This window comes from Lampetra fluviatilis, chromosome 45 (assembly GCF_964198595.1).
Source record: "Lampetra fluviatilis chromosome 45, kcLamFluv1.1, whole genome shotgun sequence".
Classification (NCBI taxonomy): Eukaryota; Metazoa; Chordata; class Hyperoartia; order Petromyzontiformes; family Petromyzontidae; genus Lampetra; species Lampetra fluviatilis.
In genome coordinates this window covers 5381885-5397511 of record NC_136319.1, presented here as the reverse complement: position 1 = coordinate 5397511, position 15627 = coordinate 5381885, and the positions used below count along the sequence as shown (strand labels likewise).

The 15627-nt window shown below is 51.1% G+C and overlaps 1 protein-coding gene across 1 annotated transcript in view; it reads right to left on the bottom strand.

The window, feature by feature from the left end:
• Positions 1 to 311: 311 nt before the first annotated feature.
• Positions 312 to 15627, bottom strand: part of SCG5 (secretogranin V) — a 17491-nt gene continuing 2175 nt past the window's right edge. Inside the window, exons 2-6 of the mRNA XM_078876757.1 lie at positions 12924 to 13169; positions 9980 to 10132; positions 2516 to 2607; positions 1548 to 1595; positions 312 to 758 (exon numbers count right to left, since the gene is read on the bottom strand). Coding sequence (XP_078732883.1) covers positions 441 to 758; positions 1548 to 1595; positions 2516 to 2607; positions 9980 to 10132; positions 12924 to 13169 — 857 coding nt within the window. The 3' untranslated portion in view covers positions 312 to 440. The remainder of the gene's footprint in view (positions 759 to 1547; positions 1596 to 2515; positions 2608 to 9979; positions 10133 to 12923; positions 13170 to 15627) is intronic.

Sequence of the window (15627 nt, the reverse complement as noted above, 5' to 3'; positions counted from 1 at the left end):
TGTCTTTTTTTATGTGTACTTCTGTATGTTTTTATGTCCGTGTGTGACCGTGTGTGTGTCTTTGTGTGTGACCGTGTGTGTGTCCTTGTGTGTGTGTCTGTGTGTGTTTGCATGTGTACTTCTCTATATGTCTTTATGTCCGTGTGTGTGAGAATGTATGTATATTTGTGTGTATATCCTAGGTGCTAGCCGCTAACAGCGCTTGCCCCAACAGTATGTTAAAGCTATACGGGGGGATCTTTGTGCGTGTGTATTTGTCTCTGTGTGTATGTGTGTCTTTGTCTCTGTGTGTGTCTGTGTGTGTGTCTGTGTGTATGGGTCCCTGTGTGTGTGTCTGTGTGTTTGTTTGTACGCGTAAATACACAACAACCAAAATACCATCAACACCATCACCACCTCCACTCTCATTCCCACCACCATCTCCACTGTCTCCATCCAAATCACATCTCATTACCACCGTCATCACCACCATCGTCATCATCATCATCACCACCATCATCACCACCAGCATTACCACCATCATCACCACCAGCATTATCAGCATCATCACCATCATCATCACCATCACCACGATCATCACCATCACCACGATCATCACCACCACCACCACCATCTCCACCATCGTCATCACCACCATCATCACCACCATCATCACCACCAACATCAAACTCATCCAAATCATCGGCGAAATCTGGCACTGACTTCTTGGCCACCACATTGTCCAGCTTCTGCCCGGACAGATAGGGGTTGAGAAGCATCTGCCACAGAGAGAGACCGGGTGAGAATGAGACACAGGGTGAGGTTGAGTGGCTGAGTGAGTAGCTGAGTGAGTGAGTGGGTGAGTGAGTGGGTGAGTGAGTGAGTGGGTGAGTTAGTGGGTGAGTGAGTGGGTGAGTGAGTGGGTGAGTGAGTGGGTGAGTGAGTAAAAGAGTGAGTAAAAGAGTGAGTGGGTGAGTGAGTGGGTGAATGGGTGGGTGAGTTTGTGAGTGGGTGAGTGAGTAAGAGCGTGAGATGAGTGAGTGTGTGAGTATGAGTGAGGGGGTGAATGGGTGGGTGTGTGAGTAAGAGTGAGTGGGTGATAAAGTGGATGAGTGAGTCTATGAGTGAGTGGGTGAGTGAGTGGGTGAGTGAGTGTGTGAGTGAGTGGGCAAATGGGTGAGTGAGTGGGTAAATGGGTGAGTGTGTGAGTAAGAGAGTGAATGGTTGAGTGAGTGTGTGAGTGGGTGAGTGAGTGTGTGAATGGGTGAGTGAGTGGGTAAATGGGTGAGTATGTGAGTAAGAGAGTGAATGGTTGAGTGAGTGTGTGAGTGGGTGAGTGAGTGGGTAAATGGGTGAGTGTGTGAGGAAGAGAGTGAATGAGTGAGTGGGTGAATGGGTGAGTGAGTGTGTGAGTCGGTGAGTGAGTGGGTGAGTGAGTGATTAAGAGATTGAGTGAGTGTACTATGTCTAGGGCAGCTTTAGGGGTAGGGTCAGTTTTAGGGCTAGAGTCAATGTTAGGGGTAGTGTTAATGGTAGTGTTAATGTGAGGGGTAGTGTTAGTGTCTTACCCTCTCTTCCAGGAATAGCTCAGAGGAAGGGTCATTCCTCTTCAGAACCTAAAAGGGGAAAATCAGAGGGATCACAATGATGGTGCCACAAAAACTCAACACAGACCCACAGAGTCACACCGACGCACATACTGACACACATACTGACACACAGACTGACACACAGACTGACATACAGACTCACACAGAGACACACAGAGACACACAGACTCACACAGAGACATACAGACTCACACAGAGACGTACAGACTCACACTTAGACACCCAGACTCACACAGACTCACAAAGAGACACACAGACACACAGAGTCACACAGACACACATACTGACACACATACAGACTCACACAGACTGACACACAGACTCACACAGAGACACACAGACTCACACAGAGACACACATACTTACACAGAGATATACAGACTCACACAGAGACACACAGACTCACACAGAGACACACAGAGACACACAGACTCACACAGAGACACACAGACTCCCACAGACATATAGACTCACACAGAGACACACAAAGACTCACACAGAGACACATAGACTCACACACAGACACACAAAGACTCACACAGAGACTCACACAGACTCACACAGAGACTCACACAGACTCACACAGAGACTCACACAGAGAGACACACACAGACACACACAGACACAGACTCTCACACAGAGACACACAGACTCACACAGAGACTCACACAGACTCACACAGAGACTCACACAGACTCACACAGAGACTCACACAGAGAGACACACACAGACACACACAGACACAGACTCTCACACAGAGACACACAGACTCACACAGAGACTCACACAGAGACTCACACAGAGACACACACAGAGACACACACAGACACAGACTCTCACACAGAGACACACAGACTCACACAGAGACTCACACAGAGACTCACACAGAGACTCACACAGAGACACAGAGACACACAGAAACTCACCTGTGAGTGAGAGTTCACGATGGCCGCTCTGTTCTGATAGTCGCGGCTAAAGGCAGCTGTGTCCGGCATCCGCTCGATACACCCGTCAGAGGCTACACACAGCAGCATCAGCAGCAACATCATCAATCAGCAACAGCATCATCAGCAACAGTATAATCAGCATCAGCATCATTAGCAACAGCATCATCAGCAGCAGCATCATCAACAGCAGGAGCATCAACAGCAGCAGCATCATCATCATCAATCAGCAGCAGCATCATCAGCAACAGCATCATTAACAGTATAATCAGCAAAAGCATCATCAGCATCATCAGCAGCATCACACAGCATCATCAGCAGCAGCAGCAGCATCAGCATCATCATCAGTAGCAGCATCATCAGCAACATTACACTTTGATGCTGGCAAAAAGGTCATATGATGTTGCTGCTCACCCGAGCTATAAATGCTCTGATACGTGTGACATTGTATAAATATTATTTTTAATTTTATTTTGCTACCTACGTAACTTTACCGAAAGAACCAAAGAGTTTAGTGGCATTGTCTTTGTGCTGTCTGCCTCTTGGTGCTGTTCTCTGGTCTGACAATGGTGGTGAGACTGGGCCATGAATAAAACTGCCGTCTCTGTTGTAGGCCAATCAGTTTTCAAAGGCAATGCGTTACAATATTACTACCAGAGCAAGAGTTTTTGTTTGCATGTTCACCACAACAAGTGCCGTGCGTGGTTAATGCAGTGAATTGATTCCTCGCAAAAAAGGTTTCCGTTTGGTGTTTAAGCAACTTGACACAAACTTCGATTTAAAGCTGTCGTGACTGCAGGGATTCATCTTCTTGGTTCTTTCGGTAAAGTCACGTAGAATGGGAAAAAAAACATTTCCATTCTACGTGACTTTACCGAAAGAACCAAGAAGTTGACACAAACTGTTCTATCGCCAGAAAGGGTCAAACTTATTCTGATATTTTGATTGTGGCAAGAAAGGCCGCTTGATGTAGCCGCTCAACCTGAGCTTTGAAATGCTCCGATACGTGTGGCATCGTCCCTGTGCTGTTCGCCTTTTGGCGCTGTTCTCCGGTCTGACACTGGTGGTGAGACTGGGCCATAAAGAAAGCTGCCGTCTCTGGTGCAGGCCAATTAGATTCAAAGGACAATGCGTTACAATATTATCGGAGCGTTTTGTGTTTGCATGTTCACGACGACTATCGCGTGTGATTAAAGCGGCAACTTTATTCCTTGTCAAAGGGTTTCTGTTTGGTGTTTGAACATGTTAACACAACCTCCTGCTTTATTGCCAGGAAGGGCAAAACATTCCTATATTTTCAGACTTTGATACTGGCATTAAGGTCCCATTTTGTAGCTGCTCAGCCCGAGATATGAATGCTCTGATACGTGTGGCCTTGTCCTTGTGCTGTTTCGCCTTTTGGCATTCTCTGGTCTGACACGGGCATTGAGACTCGGCTCCAAAGATGACTTTCGTCTCTGGTATAGACCAATCACATATCTGCATTTGTCATCAATATGCTAAATTCCTCTGTTGATATGTAAACTCCTTTGTCAAGGCTCTCTGCTCCTCCCACCCAGCTTAAAAATACACTGCCAAGCTTGGCAGTGTTCATTACGACGCTGGTCTTTCCGACAGCCCTGTTTCTTCACCTGAGGACGGCTGCTTGCGTTGTGGCCAAAACGTCGTGAGAATTTTATCTTATTATGTTTTATTTTTATAATTTTCTTATTTCCCTTCTACGTGACTTTACCGAAAGAACCAAGAATATGAGTCCATGCAGTCACGAAAGCTTTAAATAAAAAAAAGTATAGAACAATCACTTTCAAAAACAATGCCACATAACACGACAGTTACATTGTTACCCTCTGGTCCTTTCGGTAAAGTCACGAAGAAAGAAAATAACTTGACCGAAAGAACCCAGCTGGAAGCTCCACGTCTACAAGCTGGAAGCTCCACGTCTACAAGCTGGAAGCTCCACGTCTACAAGCTGGAAGCTCCACGTCTACAAGCTGGAAGCTCCACGTCTACAAGCCGGAAGCTCCACGTCTACAAGCCGGAAGCTCCACGTCTACAAGCTGGAAGCTCCACGTCTACAAGCCGGAAGCTCCACGTCTACAAGCCGGAAGCTCCACGTCTACAAGCCGGAAGCTCCACGTCTACAAAGCTGGAAGCTCAACGTCTACAAGCTGGAAGCTCAACATCTACAAGCTGGAAGCTCCACGTCTACAAGCTGGAAGCTCCACGTCTACAAGCTGGAAGCTCCACGTCTACAAGCTGGAAGCTCCACGTCTACAAGCTGGAAGCTCCACGTCTACAAGCTGGAAGCGCCACGTCTACAAGCTGGAAGCTCCACGTCTACAAGCTGGAAGCTCCACGTCTACAAGCTGGAAGCTCCACGTCTACAAGCCGGAAGCTCCACGTCTACAAGCTGGAAGCTCCACGTCTACAAGCTGGAAGCTCAACATCTACAAGCCGGAAGCTCCACGTCTACAAGCTGGAAGCTCCACGTCTACAAGCTGGAAGCTCCACATCTACAAGCTGGAAGCTCCACGTCTACAAGCTGGAAGCTCCACGTCTACAAGCTGGAAGCTCCACGTCTACAAGCTGGAAGCTTCACGTCTACAAGCCGGAAGCTCCACGTCTACAAGCTGGAAGCTCCACGTCTACAAGCTGGAAGCTCCACGTCTACAAGCTGGAAGCTCCACGTCTACAAGCTGGAAGCTCCACGTCTACAAGCTGGAAGCTCCACGTCTACAAGCTGGAAGCTCCACGTCTACAAGCTGGAAGCTCCACGTCTACAAGCTGGAAGCTCCACGTCTACGAGCTGGAAGCTCCACGTCTACAAGCTGGAAGCTCCACGTCTACAAGCTGGAAGCTCAACACCTACAAGCTGGAAGCTCCACGTCTACAAGCTGGAAGCTCCACGTCTACAAGCTGGAAGCTCCACGTCTACAAGCTGGAAGCTCCACGTCTACGAGCTGGAAGCTCCACGTCTACAAGCTGGAAGCTCGACGTCTACAAGCTGGAAGCTCAACACCTACAAGCTGGAAGATCCACGTCTACAAGCTGGAAGCTCCACGTCTACAAGCTGGAAGCTCCACGTCTACAAGCTGGAAGCTCCACGTCTACGAGCTGGAAGCTCCACGTCTACAAGCTGGAAGCTCGACGTCTACAAGCTGGAAGCTCAACACCTACAAGCTGGAAGATCCACGTCTACAAGCTGGAAGCTCCACGTCTACAAGCTGGAAGCTCCACGTCTACAAGCTGGAAGCTCAACACCTACAAGCTGGAAGCTCCACGTCTACAAGCTGGAAGCTCCACGTCTACAAGCTGGAAGATCCACGTCTACAAGCTGGAAGCTCCACGTCTACAAGCTGGAAGCTCCACGTCTACAAGCCGGAAGCTCAACATCTACAAGCTGGAAGCTCAACATCTACAAGCTGGAAGCTCCACGTCTACAAGCTGGAAGCTCCACGTCTACGAGCTGGAAGCTCCACGTCTACAAGCTGGAAGCTCCACGTCTACAAGCCGGAAGCTCAACATCTACAAGCTGGAAGCTCAACATCTACAAGCTGGAAGCTCCACGTCTACAAGCTGGAAGCTCCACGTCTACAAGCTGGAAGCTCCACATTAACAGGCTGGAAGCTCCACGTCTAGAAGCTGGAAGCTCCACGTCTGCAAGCTGGAAGCTCCACATTTACAGGCTGGAAGCTCCACGTCTAGAAGCTGGAAGCTCCACGTCTGCAAGCTGGAAGCTCCACGTCTAGAAGCTGGAAGCTCCACGTCTACAAGCTGGAAGCTCCACGTCTGCAAGCTGGAAGCTCAACATCTACAAGCTGGAAGCTCCACGTCTACGAGCTGGAAGCTCCACGTCTACAAGCTGGAAGCTCCACGTCTGCAAGCTGGAAGCTCCACGTCTACAAGCTGGAAGCTCAACATCTACAAGCTGGAAGCTCCACATCTACAAACTGGAAGCTCCACGTCTACGAGCTGGAAGCTCCACGTCTACAAGCTGGAAGCTCCACGTTCTACAAGCTGGAAGCTCAACATCTACAAGCTGGAAGCTCCACGTCTACAAGCTGGAAGCTCAACATCTACAAGCTGGAAGCTCCACGTTCTACAAGCTGGAAGCTCTACGTCTACAAGCTGGAAGCTCAACATCTACAAGCTGGAAGCTCCACGTCTACAAGCTGGAAGCTCCACGTCTACAAGCTGGAAGCTCAACATCTACAAGCTAGAAGCTCCACGTCTACAAGCTGGAAGCTCCACGTCTGCAAGCTGAAAGCTTCACGTCTACAAGCTGGAAGCTCTACGTCTACAAGCTGGAAGCTCCACGTCTACAAGCTGGAAGCTCCACGTCTGCAAGCTGGAAGCTCCACGTCTACAAGCTGGAAGCTCCACGTCTACAAGCTGGAAGCTCAACATCTACAAGCTGGAAGCTCCACGTCTACAAGCTGGAAGCTCCACGTCTACAAGCTGGAAGCTCCACGTCTACAAGCTGGAAGCTCAACACCTACAAGCTGGAAGCTCCACGTCTACAAGCTGGAAGCTCTACGTCTACAAGCTGGAAGCTCCACGTCTACAAGCTGGAAGCTCCACGTCTACAAGCTGGAAGCTCCACGTCTACGAGCTGGAAGCTCAACACCTACAAGCTGGAAGCTCAACACCTACAAGCTGGAAGCTCCACGTCTACAAGCTGGAAGCTCCACGTCTACGAGCTGGAAGCTCAACACCTACAAGCTGGAAGCTCCACGTCTACAAGCTGGAAGCTCAACACCTACAAGCTGGAAGCTCCACGTCTACAAGCTGGAAGCTCCACGTCTACAAGCTGGAAGCTCCACGTCTACAAGCTGGAAGCTCCATGTCTACAAGCTGGAAGCTCAACGTCTACAAGCTGGAAGCTCCACGTCTACAAGCTGGAAGCTCCACGTTCTACAAGCTGGAAGCTCAACGTCTATAAGCTGGAAGCTCCACGTCTACAAGCTGGAAGCTCAACGTCTACAAGCTGGAAGCTCCACGTCTACAAGCTGGAAGCTCCACGTCTACAAGCTGGAAGCTCCACGTTCTACAAGCTGGAAGCTCAACACCTACAAGCTGGAAGCTCCACGTCTACAAGCTGGAAGCTCAACGTCTACAAGCTGGAAGCTCCACGTCTACAAGCTGGAAGCTCCACGTCTACAAGCTGGAAGCTCCACGTTCTACAAGCTGGAAGCTCCACGTCTACAAGCTGGAAGCTCCACGTCTACAAGCTGGAAGCTCCACGTTCTACAAGCTGGAAGCTCCACGTTCTACAAGCTGGAAGCTCCACGTTCTACAAGCTGGAAGCTCCACGTCTACAAGCTGGAAGCTCCACGTTCTACAAGCTGGAAGCTCCACGTCTACAAGCTGGAAGCTCCACGTTCTACAAGCTGGAAGCTCCACGTTCTACAAGCTGGAAGCTCCACGTTCTACAAGCTGGAAGCTCCACGTTCTACAAGCTGGAAGCTCCACGTCTACAAGCTGGAAGCTCCACGTTCTACAAGCTGGAAGCTCCACGTCTACAAGCTGGAAGCTCCACGTCTACAAGCTGGAAGCTCCACGTTCTACAAGCTGGAAGCTCCACGTCTACAAGCTGGAAGCTCCACGTCTACAAGCTGGATGCTCCACGTCTACAAGCTGGAAGCTCCACGTCTACAAGCTGGAAGCTCCGCGTCTACAAGCTGGAAGCTCCACGTCTACAAGCTGGAAGCTCCACATCTACAAGCTGGAAGCTCCACGTCTACAAGCTGGAAGCTCCGCGTCTACAAGCTGGAAGCTCCACGTCTACAAGCTGGAAGCTCCACGTCTACAAGCTGGAAGCTCCGCGTCTACAAGCTGGAAGCTCCACGTCTACCAGCTGGAAGCTCCACGTCTACAAGCTGGAAGCTCCACGTCTACAAGCTGGAAGCTCCACGTCTACAAGCTGGAAGCTCCACGTCTACAAGCTGGAAGCTCAACATCTACAAGCTGGAAGCTCCACGTCTACAAGCTGGAAGCTCCACGTCTGCAAGCTGGAAGCTCCACGTCTACAAGCTGGAAGCTCCACGTCTGCAAGCTGGAAGCTCAACATCTACAAGCTGGAAGCTCCACGTCTACAAGCTGGAAGCTCCACGTCTGCAAGCTGGAAGCTCCACGTCTACAAGCTGGAAGCTCCACGTCTGCAAGCTGGAAGCTCCACGTCTACAAGCTGGAAGCTCCATGTCTACAAGCTGGAAGCTCCACGTCTACAAGCTGGAAGCTCCACGTCTACAAGCTGGAAGCTCCACGTCTACAAGCTGGAAGCTCCACGTCTACAAGCTGGAAGCTCCACGTCTACAAGCCGGAAGCTCCACGTCTACAAGCCGGAAGCTCCACGTCTACGAGCTGGAAGCTCCACGTCTACAAGCTGGAAGCTCAACATCTACAAGCTGGAAGCTCAACATCTACAAGCTGGAAGCTCCACGTCTACAAGCTGGAAGCTCCACGTCTACAAGCCGGAAGCTCCACGTCTACAAGCTGGAAGCTCCACGTCTACAAGCTGGAAGCTCCACGTCTACAAGCTGGAAGCTCCACGTCTACAAGCTGGAAGCTCCACGTCTACAAGCTGGAAGCTCCACGTCTACAAGCTGGAAGCTCCACGTCTACAAGCTGGAAGCTCCACGTCTACGAGCTGGAAGCTCAACATCTACAAGCTGGAAGCTCCATGTCTACAAGCTGGAAGCTCAACATCTACAAGCTGGAAGCTCCACGTCTACAAGCTGAAAGCTCCACATCTACAAGCTGGAAGCTCCACGTCTACAAGCTGGAAGCTCCACGTCTACAAGCTGGAAGCTCTACGTCTGAAGAGGCTAACAACACGTGGCCGGACACCCGAGTGAGGGTCCGACCCTTCGTAGCTGTAACTTCTCCTTATGGTGTAGTTAGCTGGGTGGTCAACACCCGAGGCTGTATCTGGTAAAGGGGCAGTTACCCCTTTGTATAAACGTGTTGCGAATAAATGTGTTGCCTCTGAAGAATAATGTCTGCGACTCGGTTGGACTCACTACACTTTGAGGCTGGTGTACCGCGTGGCCCCCTTCCTCTGTTCGTTCCCGTTCTGACCACGTGTCGTTCATTTCCACCCTATTTAATACCCGGGTCACGTGGTATGCTTCAGCCAATCCTCGTTAGCCTGCATCGAATCTTCCAGGCTCCCTCGTCAGCTCCCGGGACCACGCCCCTGACTCATCTCCCCATTGGCTGAGGCCAAAGCCAGCAGAACCAATCCTTACAGCTGTCACCTCTCCATCACGTCAGGGCCATGCCCCCAGGCTTCCCCCCATTGGCTGTAAATCTGGACCGGCAGAGCCAATCACCATGACGAGGTGTGATACCTCAGTGAGCCGGATATATCCTCATATTACACTGGCAACAATAAAAAAGGTCCCGTATCGATGCTGATCCCGGCCATGGTAACGTGGAGGTTACCGGAGAGGCCGCGAGAGCACGGGTTGGGTGGCTCCGGGTATCGCTGGGCTCCGTGGCTCTCTCTGCCTCCCCCCGCGTCTCCGCCCAGAGCCGTCACCACGTTGCTGATGTCGCCCAGGGGACCCAGATGCTGGAGCCCCTCGTAGGCGCCACCTGGACCACGGCACACAGCCCAGAGACTCCTCAACACTGCACCATAGACTCAACACTGCCCCATAGACTCAGCACTGAACCATAGACTCAACACTGCACCATAGACTCAACACTGAACCATAGACTCAACACTGCACCATAGACTCAACACTGCCCCATAGACTCAACACTGAACCATAGACTCAACACTGCACCATAGACTCAACACTGCACCATAGACTCAACATTACACCATAGACTCAACACTGCACCATAGACTCAATACTGCACCATAGACTCAACACTGCACCATAGACTCAACACTGCCTATAGACTCAACACTGAACCATAGACTCAACACTGCACCATAGACTCAACACTGCACATAGACTCAACACTGCACCATAGACTCAGCACTGCACCATAGACTCAACACTGCACCATAGACTCAACACTGCACCATAGACTCAACAGTGCACCATAGACTCAACAATGCCCAAAGACTCCTCAGCACTGCACCATAGACTCAGCATTACCCATAGACTCACACATTACACCATAGACTCAACATTACACCATAGACTCAACATTACCCATAGGCTCAACATTACACCACAGACTCAACACTGCACCATAGACTCAACATTACACCATAGACTCAACATTACCCATATGCTCAGCATTACCCATTGACTCAACACTGTACCATAGACTCAACACTGCACCATAGACTCAACACTGCACCATAGACTCAACACTACCCATAGACTCAACACTGCACCATAGACTCAACATTACCCAGAGACTCAACACTGCCCATAGACTCAACACTGCACCATAGACTCAACACTGCACCATAGACTCAACACTGCACCATAGACTCAACACTGCACCATAGACTCAACACTGCACCATAGACTCAACACTGCACCATAGACTCAACACTTAGACTCAACACTGCCCATAGACTCAACACTTAGACTCAACACTGCACCATAGACTCAACACTTAGACTCAACACTGCACCATAGACTCAACACTGCCCATAGACTCAACACTACACCATAGACTCAACACTGCACCATAGACTCAACACTGCACCATAGACTCAACACTGCACCATAGACTCAACACTGCACCCTAGACTCAACACTGAACCATAGACTCAACACTGCACCATAGACTCAACACTGCACCATAGACTCAACATTACACCATAGACTCAACACTGCACCATAGACTCAACATTACCCATAGGCTCAACATTACACCATAGACTCAGCATTACCCATAGACTCACACATTACACCATAGACTCAACATTACACCATAGACTCAACATTACCCATAGGCTCAACATTACACCATAGACTCAACACTGCACCATAGACTCAACATTACACCATAGACTCAACATTACCCATATGCTCAGCATTACCCATTGACTCAACACTGCACCATAGACTCAACACTGCACCATAGACTCAACACTGCACCATAGACTCAACACTACCCATAGACTCAACACTGCACCATAGACTCAACATTACCCAGAGACTCAACACTGCCCATAGACTCAACACTGCACCATAGACTCAACACTGCACCATAGACTCAACACTGCACCATAGACTCAACACTGCACCATAGACTCAACACTGCACCATAGACTCAACACTGCCCATAGACTCAACACTACACCATAGACTCAACACTGCACCATAGACTCAACACTGCACCATAGACTCAACACTGCACCATAGACTCAACACTGCACCATAGACTCAACACTGCACCATAGACTCAACACTGCACCATAGACTCAACACTGCACCATAGACTCAACACTGCACCCTAGACTCAACACTGCACCATAGACTCAACATTGCACCATCGACTCAACACTGCACCATAGACTCAACACTGCACCATAGACTCAACACTGCACCATAGACTCAACACTGCACCATAGACTCGACACTGCACCCTAGACTCAACACTGCACCATAGACTCAACATTGCACCATCGACTCAACACTGCACCATAGACTCAACACTGCACCATAGACTCAACACTGCACCATAGACTCAACACTGCGCCATAGACTCAACACTGCACCATAGACTCAACACTGCACCATAGACTCAACATTACACCATAGCCTCAACACTGCACCATAGACTCAACACTGCACCATAGACTCAACACTGCGCCATAGACTCAACACTGCACCATAGACTCAACACTGCACCATAGACTCAACACTGCACCATAGACTCAACACTGCACCATAGACTCAACACTACCCATAGACTCAACACTGCACCATAGACTCAACACTGCACCATAGACTCAACATTGCACCATCGACTCAACACTGCACCATAGACTCAACACTGCACCATAGACTCAACACTGCACCATAGACTCTACACTGCACCATAGACTCAACATTGCACCATCGACTCAACACTGCACCATAGACTCAACACTGCACCATAGACTCAACACTGCACCATAGACTCAACATTGCACCATCGACTCAACACTGCACCATAGACTCAACACTGCACCATAGACTCAACACTGCACCATAGACTCAACACACACCATAGACTGAACACTGCACCATAGACTCAACACTGCACCATAGACTCAACACTGCACCATAGACTCAACACTGCACCATAGACTCAACACTGCACCATAGACTCAACACACACCATAGACTGAACACTGCACCATAGACTCAACACTGCACCATAGACTCAACACTGCACCATCGACTCCGCGTCGCCCACTCCACGTTACCCTGGATGTGCTGGGGTCCCGTGATGAGACCTGGCTGCAGCGCGGGGTATTCCACTCTGGGCCTCGCCTGGCCCAGCTCAGCGAGCAGCAAGGCGCGGAGCAGCAGCTGCTGGCCTGCTGATGATGATGATGCCGCTGATGATGATGATGCTGATGATGAGTGGACGCCTCTGGGCACGGCCCACGCCAGGCAGCTCAGAGCCAGGAGGAGGCCGAGGAGGCGCAGGCAGGTTTGGAGAGACACGGCTGTCGTGCAGGGGGGGTCAAGTTTAGAGAGATGGGAGAGAGGCAGGGGGGGGGGGGGAGATAGAAGAGAGGGAGGGAGGAGAAGAGAGGGGGGGAGATGAAAGAGAGGGGGGTGGGAGAGGATTAGGGGGGGGTTGAAGAGAGGGGGGGAGAAGAGAGGGGGGGGGAGATGGAAGAGACGGGGGGTAGAAGAGAGGGGGGAGGGAGATGGAAGAGGGGGGGGGGATGGAAGAGTGGGGGGGGGGGTAGAAGAGAGGGAGGGGGGAGAAGAGAGGGAGGGGGGAGAGGGGGGAGGGGAGAAGAGAGAGGGGGGGGAGATAGAAGAGAGGGAGGGGGTAGAAGAGAGGGGGGAGATGGAAGAGAGGGGGGTGGGAGAGAGGAGAGGGGGGGTAGAATAGAGGGGGGAGAAGAGAGGGGGGGGAGAGGGGGGAGAGAGGGAGGGGGGAGGGGAGAGGGGGGAGGGAGGGGGGGAGAAGAGAGGGGGGGAGAGAGGAGAGGGGGGGAAGAAAGGGGGGGAGAGAGGGGGGGGGAGGGGAGAGGGGGGAAGAAAGGGGGGAGAGAGGGGGGGGGGGAGAAGAGAGGGGGGGGGGGGGGTAGAAGAGAGGGGGGGAGATGGAAGAGAGGGGGGGGGAAGAGAGGGGGGAGATGGAAGAGAGGGGGGGAGAGAGGGGGGAGGGGGGGGAAGAGAGGGGGGGAGAGAGGGAGGGGGGAGGGGAGAGAGGGGGAAGAGATGGAAGAGAGGGGGGGAGAGAAGAGAGGGGGGGGGTAGAAGAGAGGGGGGGGGAGAAATAGGGAGAGAGAGAGGGAGCCATTTTTTATATTTTAATAACCATGAACAGTATAATTATTTATCATTATAACGTCCGTCAATCATTTGTGTGTCTCTGTGTGAGTCTGTGTCCCTCTGTGTGAGTCTGTGTCTCTCTGTGTGTCTCTGTGTGAGTCTGTGTATCTCTGTGTGAGTCTGTGTATCTCTCTGTGAGTTTGTGTCGCTGTGTGAGTCTGTGTCCCTGTGTGAGTCTGTGTGAGTCGATGGGTCTCTGTGTGAGTCTGTGTGAGTCTGATCGTCTCTGTGCGAGTCTGTGTGTCTCTGTGTCTGTGTGCGTTTGTGTCTCTCTGTGAGTCTGTGTGTCTCTGCGTGGGTCTGCGTGTCTCTGTGCGAGTCTGTGTGTCTCTGTGTCTGTGTGAGGCCGTGTGTTTTTGACACAGACACAGACTCACGCATCTTGTTTTGACAATCTTACGCGATTAAGGAATTAGGGCAGAACAAATCCCCGCTTAATTAACACGAGACCCGAACGCATGAGCTTAGAAGCACCATCAGCAGCATCCACACCGCAATCATCACCATCAACTACAAAGATCCCCCGTATAGCCTTTAACAGACTGTTGGGGCAAGTGCTGTTGGTAGCGAGCAGCAATGCCTATGAAGGCCGGAACGGCACACGAAGGGGTGGGTGGCCAACACCACGTCCGACCGCCTTTGTCTCCCCCAGTCGCGATGTTTACTACACACCACCACCATCGCCACCGCTACACCAGCTAACTCATTTGAGGCTGAGTCCACCTAGGGGACGCCCAAGACCGGATAAGATAATCCATCACTGGGTGTTGGTGGCCGTGGGCGGGAATCGAACTCGGGTCGCCGGGTTCGTAGCGCAGCGTAATGCTAACGGCTACACCACCGCTCCCCATATCACCATCATTATTATTATCATCATCATCATCACCACCACTGCGATCACCACCTTCACCATCATCACCACCATCACCAATATCATCACCATGACAACCATCTCCACCGTCATTACTCTAATCATCTTCACCATCATAATCGCCATTATCAGCATTATCACCATTATCATCACCACCATCACGACCACTGTCACCACCGTCATCACCATCATCACCACCACCACCACCATAACCACCATCACCACTGTCATCATCACCACGATTATCACCACCATCACCAATATCATCACCATCACAACCATCACCACCGTCATCACCATCACCACGATTATCACCACCACCACCACCATCACCACCACCATCACCACCATCACCACCACCACCACCACCACCATCACCACCATCACCACCACCATCACCACCATCACCACCACCATCACCACCATCACCACCATCACCACCACCATAACCACCACCACCACCATCACCACCATCACCACCATCACCATCACCACCATCACCATCATTACCACCACCATCACCACCACCATCATCACCACCATCACCACCACCATCACCACCACCACCATTATCACCACCATCACCACCATCATCACCACCATCACCACCATCATCATCACCACCATCACCACCACCATCATCATCACCATCACCACCACCACCACCATCATCACCACCATCACCACCACCATCATCACCACCATCACCACCACCATCACCACCATCATCATCACCACCATCA